The sequence below is a fragment of the Mytilus galloprovincialis genome, chromosome 5 (assembly GCF_965363235.1).
Source record: "Mytilus galloprovincialis chromosome 5, xbMytGall1.hap1.1, whole genome shotgun sequence".
NCBI lineage: Eukaryota > Metazoa > Mollusca > Bivalvia > Mytilida > Mytilidae > Mytilus > Mytilus galloprovincialis.
The window spans coordinates 96347236-96364958 of NC_134842.1; the positions used below are offsets into that span (position 1 = coordinate 96347236).

The window sequence follows — 17723 nt, forward strand, 5'->3', positions numbered from 1 at the left end:
GTTAAAAATATGTGGTACGTGTGCCAGTGAGACAACTCTTCATCCAAGTCACAATTTGTAAAAGTAAACCATTACAGGTCAAATTATGACCTTCAACACGGAGCCTTGGCTCACACTAATCAGCAAGCTATAAACAAGAAACGAGAAACACTTATGAACCACATCAACAAACGACAACCACTGAACATTAAAGTCAATATATGAATGGGAATATTTTTCGAATGTAAATTGCACTCCTGTAACAAAATCTAGGCCCCTATCGCATTCCCCGACCACACGACCCCATGCGTGACATGCGTGTCGTCAAATGAACCTAATTCGTACTTTACTTTTCTTCTATTCAGCCCAAGACGAAAAACAGATTTTTTTTAGCATTCCAGAGATAAATATTTTTTTAAGAAAACTCGGAAGATATATGCAATAAATGACTGTGCAATTTATATGTTTATATATATAATCCATATTGTGGGTAAAATATAGGCATTATGGAAAAGTGGCTTCATGTATACGCATTGTCAACTTACCGCGCGCGGGGGAAGAATGGCAATGATTCGAAATTTCCGCGGTTGAAAAATTTGATTATGCCAATTATCGCTCCCCCCTCCCCCTTTGTGAAGAACAACTGACATAGGGTAAAAGGTAAAATGGCTACATAACATCGGTGTCATATGGAAAATTTAACTGCCAAAAATTTGAACCCTGTGTAAATTTTCTATAGCAGAAAGTTGATCAACCTCATCCTCCCCCTTGAAAATTGAAATCCTGTATTCCCTTTAAATAAATTTCAACATGTACATTAGGTTAAGCGTTATAACTATATAAAGTGCCTGGAATAGCTATGACAATTTGAAAGTCTGATTAACAGAGGGGAGTACATTTATTTTTTAGTTCATTTCCGTTTTTTTTTTCCTTGTTCAATTTTGAGTATTCTTTGTGGTGTTATATGCATTATGATTAGTAAGAGTATTTGTGTGCATGAGAATGGTGTACACATATATAGTTATAAAAAAGTCACGACCATTGACACAAAACAAAACGAGGAAGTCAAACAACAGTTACCAAAACACTACACCGAAAATTAAAGACGAACTCTCACAAAAACGGGTAGTAAATCAGTAAATTAAAAGCAAAATATAATAATTCTTGTTATTATATATATATATAACTTTTTTATGCACATTCATGGCTCTTTAATCTGTATCTGTACCTTATACATTGCACCAGGTCATGTTTTTCTCTGACTGTTTATGACGTCTTTACGCTAAATCCATTAATGTTGGATGTGTACTGATTGATGATTTAGTCTTAGATGCATGTTTTTTTTATTAGTTGTTTTTGGCTTTGAACTAGCTGTCAGTAACCGCGAGTACTCTCAGATCTGTACTTAATGTCTTTTTGTTGATGGGATGTACAAGTACATGTCCACGTCCACTCTGTGTTTTTGTTAGTTGATTTCTATTTGTATCCATCTTACGAGTTAAACTTTTTTCAATTGATTTGTATAGTTTGTTCTTATGTTGTACTGTTAAACCACTGTCCTAGGTTAGGAGAAGGTTTTGATCCCGCTACATGTAACACGTTTCACCACTCCAGACTCTGTGTTTGCCTGTCCAAAGTCAGAAGCTTGTAATTCAATGGTTGTCGTTTGTTGCTGTGCTACATAATTTATTTTGTACATAAATTAGGCTGTTGGTTTTTCTAGTTTGAATTATTTTATATTTTTCATGTCTCGGCCTTTTGTAGATGACTAAGCGGTATGGACTTTGCTCATTGTTGAAGGCCGTACGTCTGTGTCTTTTCGGTCTCTTGTGGAGAGTTATTTCAATGGCAAGCATACCCATCTTCTTTTTTATAGTAAACTCAAGATAAATTTATGAAAAAGATACTTTATATTTGTTTGGTTTTGAGTAATGCCAATGGATATCGTAACATGTCTACGTGGGGTTGGGAACTAACCAGCCTTCCATTTAAAAACAATTAAAAAAAACCTTTAGCTCTGCCCTTCTGTTCATATATAATCTACCAAATGTAACTTCTTTTTCTCCACTGTTGACTTCGACTGTTATATTGTCATCAATCCTTTCAACTAACTCTTACTTGCATACATGAAATACTTGCCACTGAACGTTAGGCAACTGTCAATCATTGAGTTAATCAATCTACTTGCATCCTTGTTCAATCATTGCGATAATTATATAAACAATAACAATATAAAAAGACTATCCAATTTATTATAAATACAAAGTTTACATAAAAAGAACAATTTAATTTAAATATAGATCTCTGATTTGTTATACTACATAATGTAGTATAACGAAATCAGAGATCTATATTTAAATTTGATTGGCTAAAAGAGATACCACATTGCCATAACGATCTACTAAGTTGATACAGCGACGACAACTGGCACATGTACTGTACGTAAATAAATTCTGAAGTCGATCGCAAAAAGAACATCCTTTATAGGAATCACGAGGGTGGTCAAGAGGATGATGAGTTCGTAAGCCCTTCCCCCTTTTTTATTGGATTTTTTCACGCACAATATCGTCGGAAAAAGTTCTTGGCCATTTTTTGAAGTATGGACACTTACTGCAGCCCCCCCCCTTTTTTTTTTTGCTCCCCTCACCTTGTTTTTTTTCTGGAACCAGCATCCTGTTCTGGTATAATACATGGCATAACAAATATATTCTATAACGTATATCTAAATGAAAATAGTTTGACAACCCGCCATATCTTGAACGGGTTGTCAAAATATTTACAGTACAGATTTGTCTTCGTTTATGTTAAACATATAATAATATAGCATTTCATTGTTTCAGATTGGTCATTAGATTTGTTGTCTGATTTATTTATAAAATATGATATTTTTGTGAAATATATAACAGTGAATAGTATGACCTTTATAACACAAATAATTATTTCCTTCCTTATTTATCAATAGTATTTCCTTGTTCGATCATCATAAATAACTGTCATGATTATTTGTTGTTAATGCGTTCCAAGCCCATGATAAACTGTTTTAAAAATTCAATGAAAAAGACACGAGTTATACCTCTTTCTATGTTAATTAATAACTTTGGAATAGATGATTTTCTAAGGTGTTCAGAAATTGTAGAAAGATACAACTAGAATAAATATCACTAATACTGATTGTAATTATTATATCTTAGTTACTTTGTATATAATGAACCAAATGTCTACTTATAAAACACCTCTAATAAAAGCTGGTTTGATGAACAAATATATATGTTTAATTAGCGTATATACTAAATTAAGTTTTGGTATCTATGATGAGCTTATTTACAACCACTGGGTCGATGCCACTGCTGGTGGAGATTTATTTCCCCGAGGGTATCACAAGCCCAGTAGTCAGCACTTTTTGTTGTGACATGAATTGTCACAGATATGGTTATATTTATATTTTATAAATTTACTGTTTACAAATTTTTGAAATTTTGGAAATACTAAGGCTTTTCTACCTCAGGCATAGATTACCTTAGCTGTATTTGGCAAAACTTATAGGAAATTTGATCCTCAATGCTAGCGCTCTTCAACTTCGTACTTTATTTGGCCTTTTTAACTTTTTTGGATTCGAGCGTCACTGATGAGTCTTTTGTAGACGAAACGTGCGTCTGGCGTATATAATAAATTAAGTCCTGGTATCTATGATGAGTTTATTTGTACATTACTGATAAAAATGTACACGTAACTGACTCATTGAAAAAGGAAGAGGTATCCATGATTTTGTACAACAACAAAAAAAACAAACAGCTGAAACAAAGAGTCACACATGAGCTAATATTGGGAAACATGTTCCTCTGGAAATAATTTTTTAGGTGAAAGAAAATTCCTTCCTTTATATTGATATTGTTTGCTTATTTATACACCCATCATTCAGTATTAAGCAGATAATTACAAAAGTTTAGTGATCCTATGTTCAAGACATGCCTTTGGTACGAGTTGTATATGACCTGAAGCACCGATATGATAGAGGTCAGCATGGTCAAAGGTCAAACTCAATGTCATAGTGACAAAGTTTTGGTTTCTGACAGATTGCCTTCTAATGATGCATCCACAAATCAAGTTTGGTCAAGGCTGAATGATATACGAGATATGCTCCGATACAAAATTTCCACGGACACGGTGAAACTTCGTTTGTGTGAGTCTAATAATCAAGTGTCCATTTTTGGAATTTGGTACACATGTATATACTATATACCAGTAATAAAATGGCTTAATACTGCAATCACTTAACCTAGACATCGACTGTTCAAAGCCAGTGACTACTAGTATTTGTCCTTTATCCTGTCCTTTGTTTTGTTCTTAATTTGTTAGCAATTGGCTGGTTGTCGGTGTGGAATTTTTTTTAATATGGATTGTTTTCTGTTAAACTTTTCCTTTTAAATAATTCAACTCAGAAAAACATGTTTTGATCCAATTGAAAACAACATCATGATGCAACAGAAAACATTTATTAATACTTTTGAGTGCAAAAAAAACAATATCTAACTCAACATTTCACATACTTTAAACTAATTGCAAGAGAAGAAATACATAAAATATAAAATTAAAATGCAAGATAGCTGACAAGAAAATAATACAATAGCAGTTCGAAACAGCAGATTCCACTGGCTGCTGAAACTTGACAGGTGTTTGTCTTAGTAAAAAATTGGACACACCATTATTGTGGATACAGAATTATTTTGCATACTAAATTAGTATTGCTACAATATTAGTTTTGATCCTGTTGTTACCCCCTTTTTGCTGTTCAGTATATTATAACTTTAATAAAGCCCAAAATAAGTATTTAAAAAAGCATAATCATAAAGCTTAAAAAGTTCCTGTGTGGGTGGTAAATCAATTAGCAGAGATGGCCATTTTCGTCGGTAACTAAAGTGAAATAGATGCCGGTATTCTGGAATCCGGAGTTTTACCACATCATGATAGAGAAGAATGGTAATAATAAAGAAGAGTGATCATAATAAAGAAGAGTGATCATAAAGAAAAAGCGTATAATGACGTAACCACAGCATATAATAAAAAACCCACAGCATATAATAACAAACCCACATCATATAATGCAAAACCCACCATCACATAATAAATACTATCACATAAGACAGTTATGGCGTTCCATAATTATGTATCTCTCCAAAAGAGGTGTAATTGGTGAAACAGCTGTATATACAAAGTGCAACTTGTAATAAGATGAAAAACCTCAGAATCGAATCACTTAATATTCATTTCACCTGTTGGCTTACATTCATCGTGATAGTTACTGTAACAATAGTTTTACAAAAAAAGATTTAAGCAGTAATTCTTTCAAAAGTAAATTGCACACTGCTCTACTCACGAAACAGACTTTCTAACAAAAACTACATATCGTAAATATTCAAAAGATACATAAACATCAAACCATGATTTAAAAGTAGCTAAGCCAACGAGTGTACTGTTCATTTATTTTAATTTCAATTTTGTGCTGTATCACAATATAACAATAAGGAGATATGGTATGGTTGCTAATCAGACAACTATCCACCATAGTTCAAAATGGTGGGTGTAAGCATTTATGACAACCATACATGATCAATTGAAAAAACTAACGACTCGGACTTAATTTAAAATTTAACGAAAAACCACTGAACTATAGGCTTCTGATTTTGGACAGGTACAGAAAAATAAGGCAAGATTAAACATGATTGACAGCGCCAAGGCTCTTCTAACGTGAGACAGTGGTGTAACGACACAACACAAGTCCATTACTCTAGTATTATACCGTTACCTTTATGACGTATCTAATAGCATACATACTTATTCATGTTTGACAGATATATATTAAATGTGATCTAAGTCAATGAAACGGATTATTCAATATAATTGACATGATACTTCTTTTATTTTCAAAATGCTGAGGCAATTGGTGTCCCTTATAAATAAGAGCACACATTCATTTACTTTCTATTTTTTTATTTATGTATATGTCGTGTACATGTTGCGATTTTGTACAGGTTATAACATATACAAAAATATTGTACATGTTATAACTTGTATAATGCAAAAATACAAGTTATAACATGTACAAAAGTACCCCATACATGTTATAACATGTACAAAATATTGCTTAAAAATGGTGTTAACTTTAACAAAAATTAAAATAAATATAAAGGAAGTAAAATAGACATTAAAATTTATTAATGAATAAAGAACAACAATCAATAGGCCAGAACATGTTTTTTCTTTACAGGAAAATGATCACAAAGTTTCAGAAATATATTCTTCATGACTTATGTGTGTTTTCATGTAATTGTATGTTTTATGCAGTCCGTCATAACTTACATCAGTGCGACACTTAAAGCATAATTTCTTTTCTGTTTTATTTACTTTAAGCATACGTTATCTTTAAAATTCCTAGATGACAATACACTAGTAACTAGTAACTAAATTCATCTGAAATTTTTAAGAACAATTCCTTAATATTTTGCGTAATACTCCTCGTTTTATAGCATGCAAAAACTAAAAATGTCTCATATGATTAATCTGTAAAAGCAAGAGAGAGCTGAAATTGTTTTCATTGGACCACGCTTCATTATAAATATCTTTGAATCTACTTTTCAACATTTTTTACCTTCAGTATGACTTGTGTAAATTTATACCTCAAATTATTATTTTTTTGATAAATTGTAAGCTATAATCATTCATTGCATGAGGCGAATGTCATTCTGATGTTTTAGATATAATATATCCTCTGCTTTGAAAGCAGGTATTGGTGGCCCTCGGCTGTTGTCAGCTCTATGGCCGGGTTGTTGTCTCTTTCACACATTACCTATTTCCATTCTCAATTTTATTTGTAGAGAAATCTATCCTGGCTATCAGCTTAAAAATACCTGATCCCGACGTCACAAAAAGGTCCTGCCCCTCTTTAAATGGTCACATAGTAAGGAATACAGGAGAGGGTGTCTAATGAGGGTCTTAGGATAGTCAAAAATATATTCTCATTTATTATCTTATCAACTTTCATTTTCCTGCTAAATCTTTGTAGGTTGCCGGATTATTATGAGTTGTCAATAATAACCCTTCAATGTATTTATTTTAAGCAATGGTGCACCATTTCAACCTTGAACTTTATCATAACCGATACAGTGACACCTTTAATAGATATAGGAAGATTTGGTGTGAGTGCCAATGAGACAACTATCCATCCAAACAACAATTTAAAAAAAGTAAACCATTATAGGTCAATGTATGGCATTCAACAGGGAGCCTTGGCTCACACCGAACAACAAGTTATAAAATTACTAGTGTAAAACCATTCAAACGGGAAAACCAACGGTCTAATCTATATAAAAAACCGAGAAACGAGAAACACGTATAAATTACATAAACAAACGACAATTACTGTACATCAGATTCCTGACTTAGGACAGGTACAAACATTTGCACATATTGAGGTTAATAACATCTGTTGCAATTTTAGTTTTCAAATTTGTACAAGTTAAAACCATTTTTAAGCAATATTTTGTACAGGTTATAACATGTACGAGGTATTTTTGTACATGTTATAACTTGTATTTTTGCATTATACAAGTTATAACATGTACAATATTTTTGTACATGTTATAACCTGTACAAAATCGCAACATGTACACGACATATATAACATAGATTATTTATGTATTTACAAATTAGCAGGTGCATGCAAATCAAAGTTGGGGAATAGAGTGTATTTCTTTTAAAAAATAACAATATTGCCAGGGTTGGATTATTATGATTTTTTTTAATGAAGCTGTTTCTTTGTCTAATATCATCTGTTGTTTTGTGATATAAATGGCACAGTTACAAAAAGAAATTGATCAATTTATTAATCTTTATTCATCTCTGCAACGTAATAGTTTCCTTGTATAATTCATCGATTAAATAACGGAAACTTTATGTACACAAAAATTAAAATAACGGAACACTAATTATCATTTTTATAAGTACCTTTAATTTTAAAATAATATTTTTGAATATTACATATGGTTTAGCATTCTACTTTTTCATTGGTTATTACGACCACGCGATGCAAAGGATACATGTATATAGCATATTGACTTTATAGTTTTTTTAAATGTATATATTGACTGTTATTATTAAAAATCTTACAAATTGCAATGTAAAATACAAAAAAAAAAATTATATTGAGGTCCATTTCCATAATTCATGATTTACTAGACATATGTAATATAAAAATAAAGAAACTTCACTTAGTCAATACGTTAAATATGGACCTGATAGATTTTATTTAACCTCGGACTTCTTTCTCGGTCAATATAACTGATAAGGTCCATATGCAACGTATTGACCACGTCAAACGTACATAATTGATAAAATTGGTTAAGTTTAGGTTCTTAGTCAATATCACTCTAATACCGCAAAAAGGAAATGTTTCAAACAAATGTTAGAACTACATGTAGGGAAATATTTAACAAAAAATAAAAGTATTTACTCTAATGTTTAAAATTACATGAAATTCATAGTAAGTACTTGCATAATGCAGTTGCATTTTTTATATGCTTTAGTAGTTGTCGTTTGTTTATGTAATTTATACGCGTTTCTCGTTTCTCGTCTTTTTTATTTTATATTGATTAGACCGTTGGTTTTCCCGTTTGAATGGTTTTACACTAGTACATTTGGGGCCCTATATAGCTTGTTGTTCGATGTGAGCCAAGGCTCCGTGTTGAAGGCCGTACATTGACCTATAATGGTTAACTGTTTTTAAATTGTTATTTGGATGGAGAGTTGTCTCATTGGCACTCACACTACATCTTCCTATATCTATTTTAAATTCTACTTGTCCTGCACAACATTTCCATACACTATTATTATATGAAAGTTATAAGGATGGGTACAGTGAAGATTATATGATGTATTTTGCATTCTTTGATTTTAATATAGGATATTTTGGGTGGTCCTTGAGGCGGCGTAATTTTCCAGTAAAATGCTTCGAAAGCATGAACTATATGAAGCGTTATTTTATACAGGAAATTGTATCTTTCTATAAAAACAATATGCAAAATAAGAATAAAAGGAAAAAAACAAAACAAAACAAAAACAAACCGACATTATAATATACCTTACACCTTAGAATCCACAATACATTACTACTTTATTTTGAATGTGCGGCAGATGTTTATTTTTTCATACGAGGGGGATAATTTACTTTTAAAAATTATCAAATTGCTTCACTTTGGTTGACAATGTCTTCTCAGGGTAACAATCTCTTTTATCCCTCTCTCAACGCTATGTTACTTAAACAATATCCTATACATTAAGAAAATCAAAGTTGTCTTTATTTCTTTACAAAATTGAAAAAAAAACTTTGTAGTAGAGACGGGAGGTCATGGGTTTGATCCATGAGCGAGTCAAGCTAAAGACTTTAAAATCTTTATTTGATGCGTCTTCACTAAATAATGGATAATCAACAAGGTATTTTCGAATACACTGCTTCTTTTGAATTCTCTAACTCAGTTCGTGTAAATGACTTTCTATGTTAAGTTTTGATCATAAATCAAGGACATTTCTTAAAGACAAATTGTCATTCTTTGTTTATTTATATTTTATAATCGGAATTGAATGTATCCTTGCAAAATCACATTTAAATCCGTCAAATTAAAAAGTGTAAATTTGACTTAAAATTTGATACATGTACATGTATTTAGAATATGCTTTTATTGTTCGCAGAATATATTCAATCAAAGCTATCCGTCATTACTAAGCCCATTATTCTCTATTCTTTATATCATTTTTTTCCTTCTTTCCCTTTTCTTTTTTAATTCTTTGACCCTTTATTCTGCAAATTTTACCCACTACTCACTATTTAGCAAACCCCATCCAGACCCTCATATAGCCGTGTTTGAATAGGCGTGGTAACTCATAGATAGGATGACAATCAAATCCTTCACGCGGAATGAAAACATATTCATATCTTTAAGCTAAAAAAATATATATTGTTCAAATCACCGAAAGTATAACGTGTCTTTTTTTTTTTTTAACATCATATGGTTATAATTTTGTTCTTTCTGACTGTCAAAGAATCCTGTAATACTATATTTAATATAATTTCAGTTAAATACATGATCGTCCAACTGGTGCTTTTTAACGGGAAATTTAACGTCACAAAACAAAGGAGTAGGCCCGGGGTTGAAGTCATAACACTTTGCTCAGTGCTCGCAGCACAAAAATCATGCTCGAAACACAAAATCCAGTATTTTGATTGGTTGATATTTGAGTCCGAGTACAAAATTCATGCTCGAAAGTTTTATGACCGCAAGGCCCGGTAAGACCCCGTTTTGGTCCCAAAATATAGCATTTTTACATATTTGTTAAAATGTAAACTTTTAGCTATTTATTGGAAAAGTAGAATACTTCTGTTCCATAAATATGCGCTGTATTGACAATACAATGCACATGTATCAGGTAATAGCATCATAAATGCATGCAATATTACTGAAATATTCACAATTTTAGCATTTTTGCTAACTTTAAGACTGTTTTTGTATTTGATGATAATACTTTTACGTATATAAAGGTTGCGACTGAATACAAATGCGGCTACTTCCATTATAGACAAAAACATCTGAAAAGTGGCGTTTTATTGGCATATTTGATAGATTTCCCATATTTAAACTTTAATTTGAGAGTCTTTTGTGACCAAATCAGTCCAAATCTTTTACATAAACAAATTGAATCGGCTGAAGTAGACCTTCTCCTAGTGTCAGAGAAAAGTACAAACTACATACATGTATATCCGAATATTTGTAAAATAAGTCTTTTTAACGAAACATATTTCGGGGGGGGGGGGGGGAGGGGAAAGAGATTTTGCATATCAATATAACAGAGGGACGAAATATACCAAAGGAATAGTCAAAGCCACAAGTTGATAACAAACTGACAACGCCATTGCTTAAAACGAAAACAGATCAAAAGACAAACATCAGCCTACAAAACACAATTTAGACAGAGTAAAATGTAAGTTCATTCAAACCTTAATTAAAAACATGTGAGGTGGTAAGACTTTCAATCGTTCTCTGAACAATTGGTATTTAATTCTATAAAGAATTTGACACCATAAAACTATTAAAACTTAAAGAAACATATTTGTTTCCGCTAGACTATCTACTATATAATATCGACTTGTCGACGTTAGACGGGTGTCACACGTTGAGCAGTATCTGCTAACCCTTTTTGTTGACTTGGGGTTTTTTTCGATGTTTTTCGTGTTTTGTTTTTTTATAGTGGCGTTTTAAAATTCACTTAGAATTCTTAGCTTAAATTCCCCCTTCCGTCTCCGTTGTGTCAAACATACAGAGAGGGTGTTGAGACAAAAAGAGTAAATCATGGGCTGAAGAAAAAAGTGAATTAATCATTGACGTTTGGTTTATTTTAAGTACATTTTTTATTTTGATATTATTTGTGACTTACATGTAGATCACAACTCGGGACAACAAAACCAACGAACTTCGTGTAACAATATAGTGATCTTTTGAATTGGACGTTTGACAAAAAGAAATCTGATTTGTTCTTTTAGTTTCTTGTGATATGTTAGGAACATGAACAAATCGAAACACACATATACACTGTAACAGTTATACTTCATTTATTAGAAAACCCTAAAACCCGAATAGGATGACCAATAATGGTATATGTGCTTTGCATAGTGACCATGCGCTGCCACATTGGCTACGTCGCCTTTCTTTAGTTCAACTACTACGGTTTTAGTTGCAGGTTGATACTCCTTGTCGTTGTAAGCGCTGACATGATTTCCTGCAACAATTTTACCATTGACTATAAAATCACTCTCAAAACTGTTATTAGGTGAAGTCAATGCAGTCCAAGTAAAACTATATCATACACCATCCTCAGGACAAGTAAACAATCCGTTTGATGGGCTGTAAGCCTTCCCAATGTTAAGAATGACTTTGTCAAATATTACAACCGCTTTTGGTTTCAAATGTCTTAAATCTTTTCCAAGGTTGACATGAAAACATTCTTTTTGTGAGTACTACTGCATTCACTTGTGTGTTCTGCAATGGAAACGTGACAAGAATAGAAGCACTTTCTGCAATTAAGTGTACTCTAACACAATTTTTAAAAAAACCAACAACATGTTTGTGCCTCTTGCAAAAAAGAAAGAGCATTCATGCAATACATTTACATGTAATCAAAAATTGTATAACAGTTAGTCATCTATCCCCACCTCTGCTTCAAGAAAATTGTCGCTACCTTCTTCTAATTGTTTGGTTTAAAACTCAGCTTTTTCGATAATTATATAAGTTTTGTGTTTATACATAATTATGATGGTTATTTTGAAAAAAGGGAGGATAGATCATTTTAAGTTTTTATTATATCTACTATAATAAAAGAATACATGATATGCATCTACCACCGTAACATAACTAAACTTGTGTTTCTTATATTCCCAGGCGCGTATCCCGATATTTTAAAGGGACCTTGGACAACATCATGTAACGTTCGCATGATTAACAAAATCGAAAAAAAGGGAGAGGGGTTCTAACTCCCGGAACATCCTCCTACCCTGGATCAGCAAACGTATTCCCACATCTCCCTTTTAAACATGTGACTAAATGGCCAATTCTTAAATCAAGTTTATACCAAATTGCTGTCAAATCTCTGATAAAGTGTTGTTTATCTAATTTTCGATTTTACCTTTAAATCATTAGGTTGTAAGTTCACAGTCCGTAGTCTGTATCAGTTCGGTATTGAAAGGGTTTGTAACGAATAGCCAATGTAAATATTGAAGTTGCATTACACATTCAGAAACGACCAATCAAATAAACGTATTTGTTGTATCACTTGTCAGGGGCGGATCCAGCCATTTAAAAAAAGGGGGGGGTCCCAATCCAGGACAAAGGGGGGCGGGGTTCCAACTATATGTCACCATTCGAATGCATTGATCGGCATAAAAATGGGGTTCCAACCCCCGGACCCCCCTCCCACCCCCTGGATCCGCCAATGCTTGTTCATAACACAAGGAGGGAAGTAGATCTTAACTGCGGGAAATAGATACATGTAACAAGCCCCAACAGAAAGAGAATGAATATTAACTAAATTAAATTCTTGTTATTAGAGTATTATGTGACTAAGTTCGCGTCATCTGATGTGCAAGTTATCTCACGATCTGCAACAAATTTCTTACACAATCATTATAGTCATGGCATATATGAAAGCAATCTTCATGAAATGCGTTTTCTGTATATATAAAATGAAAGTAGTTGCTTTAACTTTGATATAATTAGACTTCACTGTTTTCTCTCTGTTCCTTTTCTTCTAAAAGGTATTTCACATTTTCAAGAAGCTCTTTCGTGCTTAAGTTATGACAATCGCACTTCTTTTTCAAAGCTCTGACATACAATACGCACATCGCAATCACAAGTAATCATGCTACCCTCATCCTAAATGATAAAAAAAAAAGTAATAATTTGATAAAATAATCATTAAAGTCATTTGTAGATTCTCGATACTTACGGGTCCGTGTGGTCCATTTGCTTCTCGTTTTGAGAAATCATAAACGAAAAAAAATATATAATCAAATGAAAGTGTTTACAGCTTTCGTTTAAGATATCTTTAAATCAAAAAAAAAAAAAAAGAAACCGTGGCAAAGGATTATATTTCGTATTTACAAGTTTTACTCATTTATAACAATAACGAATAATTTGATCTGTCATAACAAAATCATTCGTGTTATTGCATTACAAAGATCTGTGATAACTAATTCCCCAGATTCGTCATCACGAATTAAATCCGTGATAACGAGTTAAAAAAAGAGTGATAAGGTTTTAATCCGTGATCACGGTTTTTCTTTTCGTAATCTCGAAGTCATATTTTTTTCATAGAAAATGGGCTTCCATACAAGAAAGGTATGAATATGGCAATTAATAATACATCTCTGGTATAGAGATGCGGTATCTGAAACCATTTGTGATACTTAACAACTTTACTCGAGATTACATGGGCATTAAACCTGACCGGGCGCAATAGATAGGTCTTGGCATGTTAAGCTAGAATATTTATTGTTTAATGGACTCAATTCGTCGAATGGGGTTAAAAATGTAAGGGGAAAAAACCAATAATGATGTGTTTGGGTGTTAGCAGGATAACTTCACCAAACCTCATGCTTGAAACAAAAATCCGATAAAATATTAATTTAAACTAAAAAATCCGTTAAAATAATTTTTGGTGCGCTATTTAAAATATTGACACGCGTTTCTTAGACCCAGCCTTATCTCACTCGTCTTAGGGGCATTTTTAAAATGTATTAATAATTGAACAGCAACCAGTCATCACAAATCTATGATCTATATTACAACTACATGTATTTCCTGCAGTCGCAATTACAGATATATGACCATTATGGTCCCAGTATATATGAGTTGTTGATTATTTTACATATACCCTTAATCTTCTTGTAAGAGTAAAAATAAAATGGAATGCACAACTGTGTATAGGAATCATGTGTCATGCAAAAAACAAAAGTCATTCTTTTTTATTTATGCCATAACAATATATATTATGAAAATCTGAACCCTCAAATTTCACTAAGTGGCCTAGTAGGCTACTTGTCTGCAGGCACTCATGTCATGGAGTCTATCTTTTCTTTTCTTTATCAATATCTTACAGTGCATTTCTTTGATATAGACTTCTCAATATGTTAGATTTGGACCCTATGAGCATAAATAAATCAGAGATGTATTATATTTTATTTTAATTTAAGTGTTGTAACAAAAAGCTTTTTTTACAAAAACTTACCTGCAGCAAACAAACAAGCAGCAAAGACACACAGAATCAACACATAACATAAACAAAAAAAAGTAGCATTGTTCTACCTACTTGGTTCTTTCACTTTTCTCCATATATATACATCGGTATTGAAGAGGACAATACTACCAATACTTAATCATAATAATGCAAAACACTATAAAAGAACTTTAACAACCAATTATAAAAGAGACATTTTGTCCCTGATCTCATTGCAGATAATACAATAGCTTCTTATTTTTATATAGTGCATGTATTTATAAAAATACAACATAAAGATTTACTCTGTGTACGTTCTTTTTTTTTAAACTTTGTCCTCGAATTTGATTAGGTGATGTCCAAGTTACATGTTGTTTGTTTAGTTAATCGTACTACGTGTGCGCAAAATAATATAATGAGGATACAAGTTTCTTTTTTTCCATAGTTATTGTGATACGGGTATTGAAATATTATTTTCTGGCTTTACTGCAAATTAAATCTTTACGAGTTTTACTTGTGTCTTAAGTACCATAGTGTTAGTTTTGTTCTTTGTTTTTTTAAAGTAGTAAATGATATAAATTAGATTTGTGTGCAAATGTAACAACGCAATTATAGGGACTTATCAACAGGATTTAAACAGATACACTTTGAACAACCGTAAGTTAAATATTCAAACTTATCGAATTCTCATTCGATATAAGCTAGTTTACCTGTTATAGTTTGTTGTACGGTTAGGATTTTATTCATTGTTAATGGTCGTGTGGGGGCATATAGTTACACACCATTGACATGCACGTCATTTGGTCGCTGGTGGAGAGTTGCCATATTATATCTTCTTATTGTTGAATAGCATTCATACTATATAATTTAAAGCCTTGTTATATACTGTACACATTTATATTTTTCAATTATCTTGAAATGTGGACAACATTTGTCAAAATTTGTGAATTTTTTTTCAATATAACGACATATAATTCACGATCGCAAACCAAAACCACTTGAATATGTTTGTAGCAGTTTTTAACATCTTACGAATACAGTTTTGATGGAATATTCTGGTAGTGTTCCAAATACACAGAAGATGACAAAGGCACATTCAAAACTACGACAATTATTTCTGTCATATCTGCCATACAAAAATTTCCAGTGATTCAATAGTTAAAATTACTGAACTTTCCGTTGAATGATGAGATTGTATTGTGCCAGTTACCAACAAATTTAACAACTATTTATTCAACACACTGATTATCTATTTTATATATCTGTGTACATGAGGGGTCTGGAGATTGATGCATATAAACCTGTGAGTTTGAGTGATAAGTACAACTATTCCTTCTCGTTCTAATAAAAGTTTCTTTTTAAATGTGATATTTTTTTTAATTCTTTTTTATTCAAGTGTTGTTCATGATGTTGCCTTGCCAGATGTAAGACCACAATCAGTACCATCTGTTCATGATTATGAAGATGTTGAAAGTGTGTCATCGTCAGACTCTGACCAATCATACATCAACCGTGGTTATGCTAATTCTGATAGTGACGTCAGAGATAACAGTCACTATATAAATACAATAGCTCTTCGTATATACGAAGATCTGAATCCCAACACAAGGAATGAAATTAACATATACGACCGACGTGTAGAGTACAATTGTTGATATGAGATATAAAAAGATGTTTTGTTAAAACAAATACAAAACAGTGTTAAAAAATTGTATAAAAGATATATTATAATAAACATATATAATGACATACCTAAACAGAACAAATTGAATTGCGAGCGTTATTTCGAAAATGGAAGGACCAATAGTAATGGTTCAATGTGCAACATGCATGGTTGCTTTGAAGATGTTCAGTCTGCAAGATTTTTGTACATTATAATAATAAAATTGATAGTTTCTTTCTTCAAGGCAAGAAACACATTTATTACGCATGATTCAAGGTTTAATGAGCATAACACATGATTTTGGTAAATATTATTTATAATAATTAATATTATTATAATATATTATTGCTTTGATCGTCAACCAAATTGGCCTATTTAGTTTGGCCAAAACCTACGTATGGTCGATTTCAAAGCAAATGTTTTTATCTTAGTCGTTTTTCCAACGACAAACTGAAAAAAATATGTATTTCACAGACAAAAATATACGTGTTTTAAGCATGTGTTGTGGACATTGTCTCATATAAACTATACATATTTGCCAATCTCTGTGTTAATCCTAGAATCTTCTTCGTAACTCCCTTATATATAATTATGAGTTACGATTTTTTGGTAAAAATATATTAAGGAACATTGAATGAGTTATCACAGAACTGTCATTTAATTGGAAAATTTCCTATAAATATATACATGTATTTAGGTACAATTATCGTCAATTTGCACATTTTGTCTTTAAGCTTACTGCCAAATATTTGTTTGGATTATGGACAGGACTAGATACTCGAAAATAGTAGTTAATGACGTCACGTATATCACTGCAGCAACGTCTCGTGCTATATGTTCGTCGGTAATTTACCAATGAACTGAACGCGACTTCATTCATACAACCGAACAACTATCCCGACGTTTTGTACGCGTAAAAGTTGTTTGACTAACTAATTCATTTATTCCATATTCTAAACCTAAAACACATTTTGGTAAGACAAATTGCCGATAAAAAGAACAATGGCATTTTATGTTTTGATGATGACTTCATCAGCTCAAATATCAGCTCGCCCTAGCGGGCTCGCTTGATATTCTTGCTGATAAAGTCAGTATCATAAACAAAAAATGCAATTGTTCTAGATATATATTTGACGGTCTGTCATGCCATCAAGTGAGGTCAATTTCACAATTTCTATCTACTCATTCGTTTCTCGTTTATTGGTTATCATCAAGTAAAGTTTAGAATGTCTGCCTCAAATGGTCAGTTTAGAAATCTTGTCACAAC

General features: G+C 32.0%; 1 protein-coding gene and 1 pseudogene across 1 annotated transcript in view; one reads left to right on the forward strand and one right to left on the reverse strand.

Annotated features, from left to right (window-relative positions):
• The window catches only part of LOC143076802 (uncharacterized), a 493545-nt gene extending 476829 nt beyond the window's left edge, over positions 1-16716 (forward strand). Inside the window, exon 8 of the mRNA XM_076252673.1 lies at positions 16190-16716. Within this exon, the coding sequence (XP_076108788.1) occupies positions 16190-16448 (259 nt within the window). The 3' untranslated portion in view covers positions 16449-16716. The remainder of the gene's footprint in view (positions 1-16189) is intronic.
• Positions 11619-13435, reverse strand: LOC143076937 (heavy metal-binding protein HIP-like; annotated as a pseudogene).
• Positions 16717-17723: the final 1007 nt, after the last annotated feature.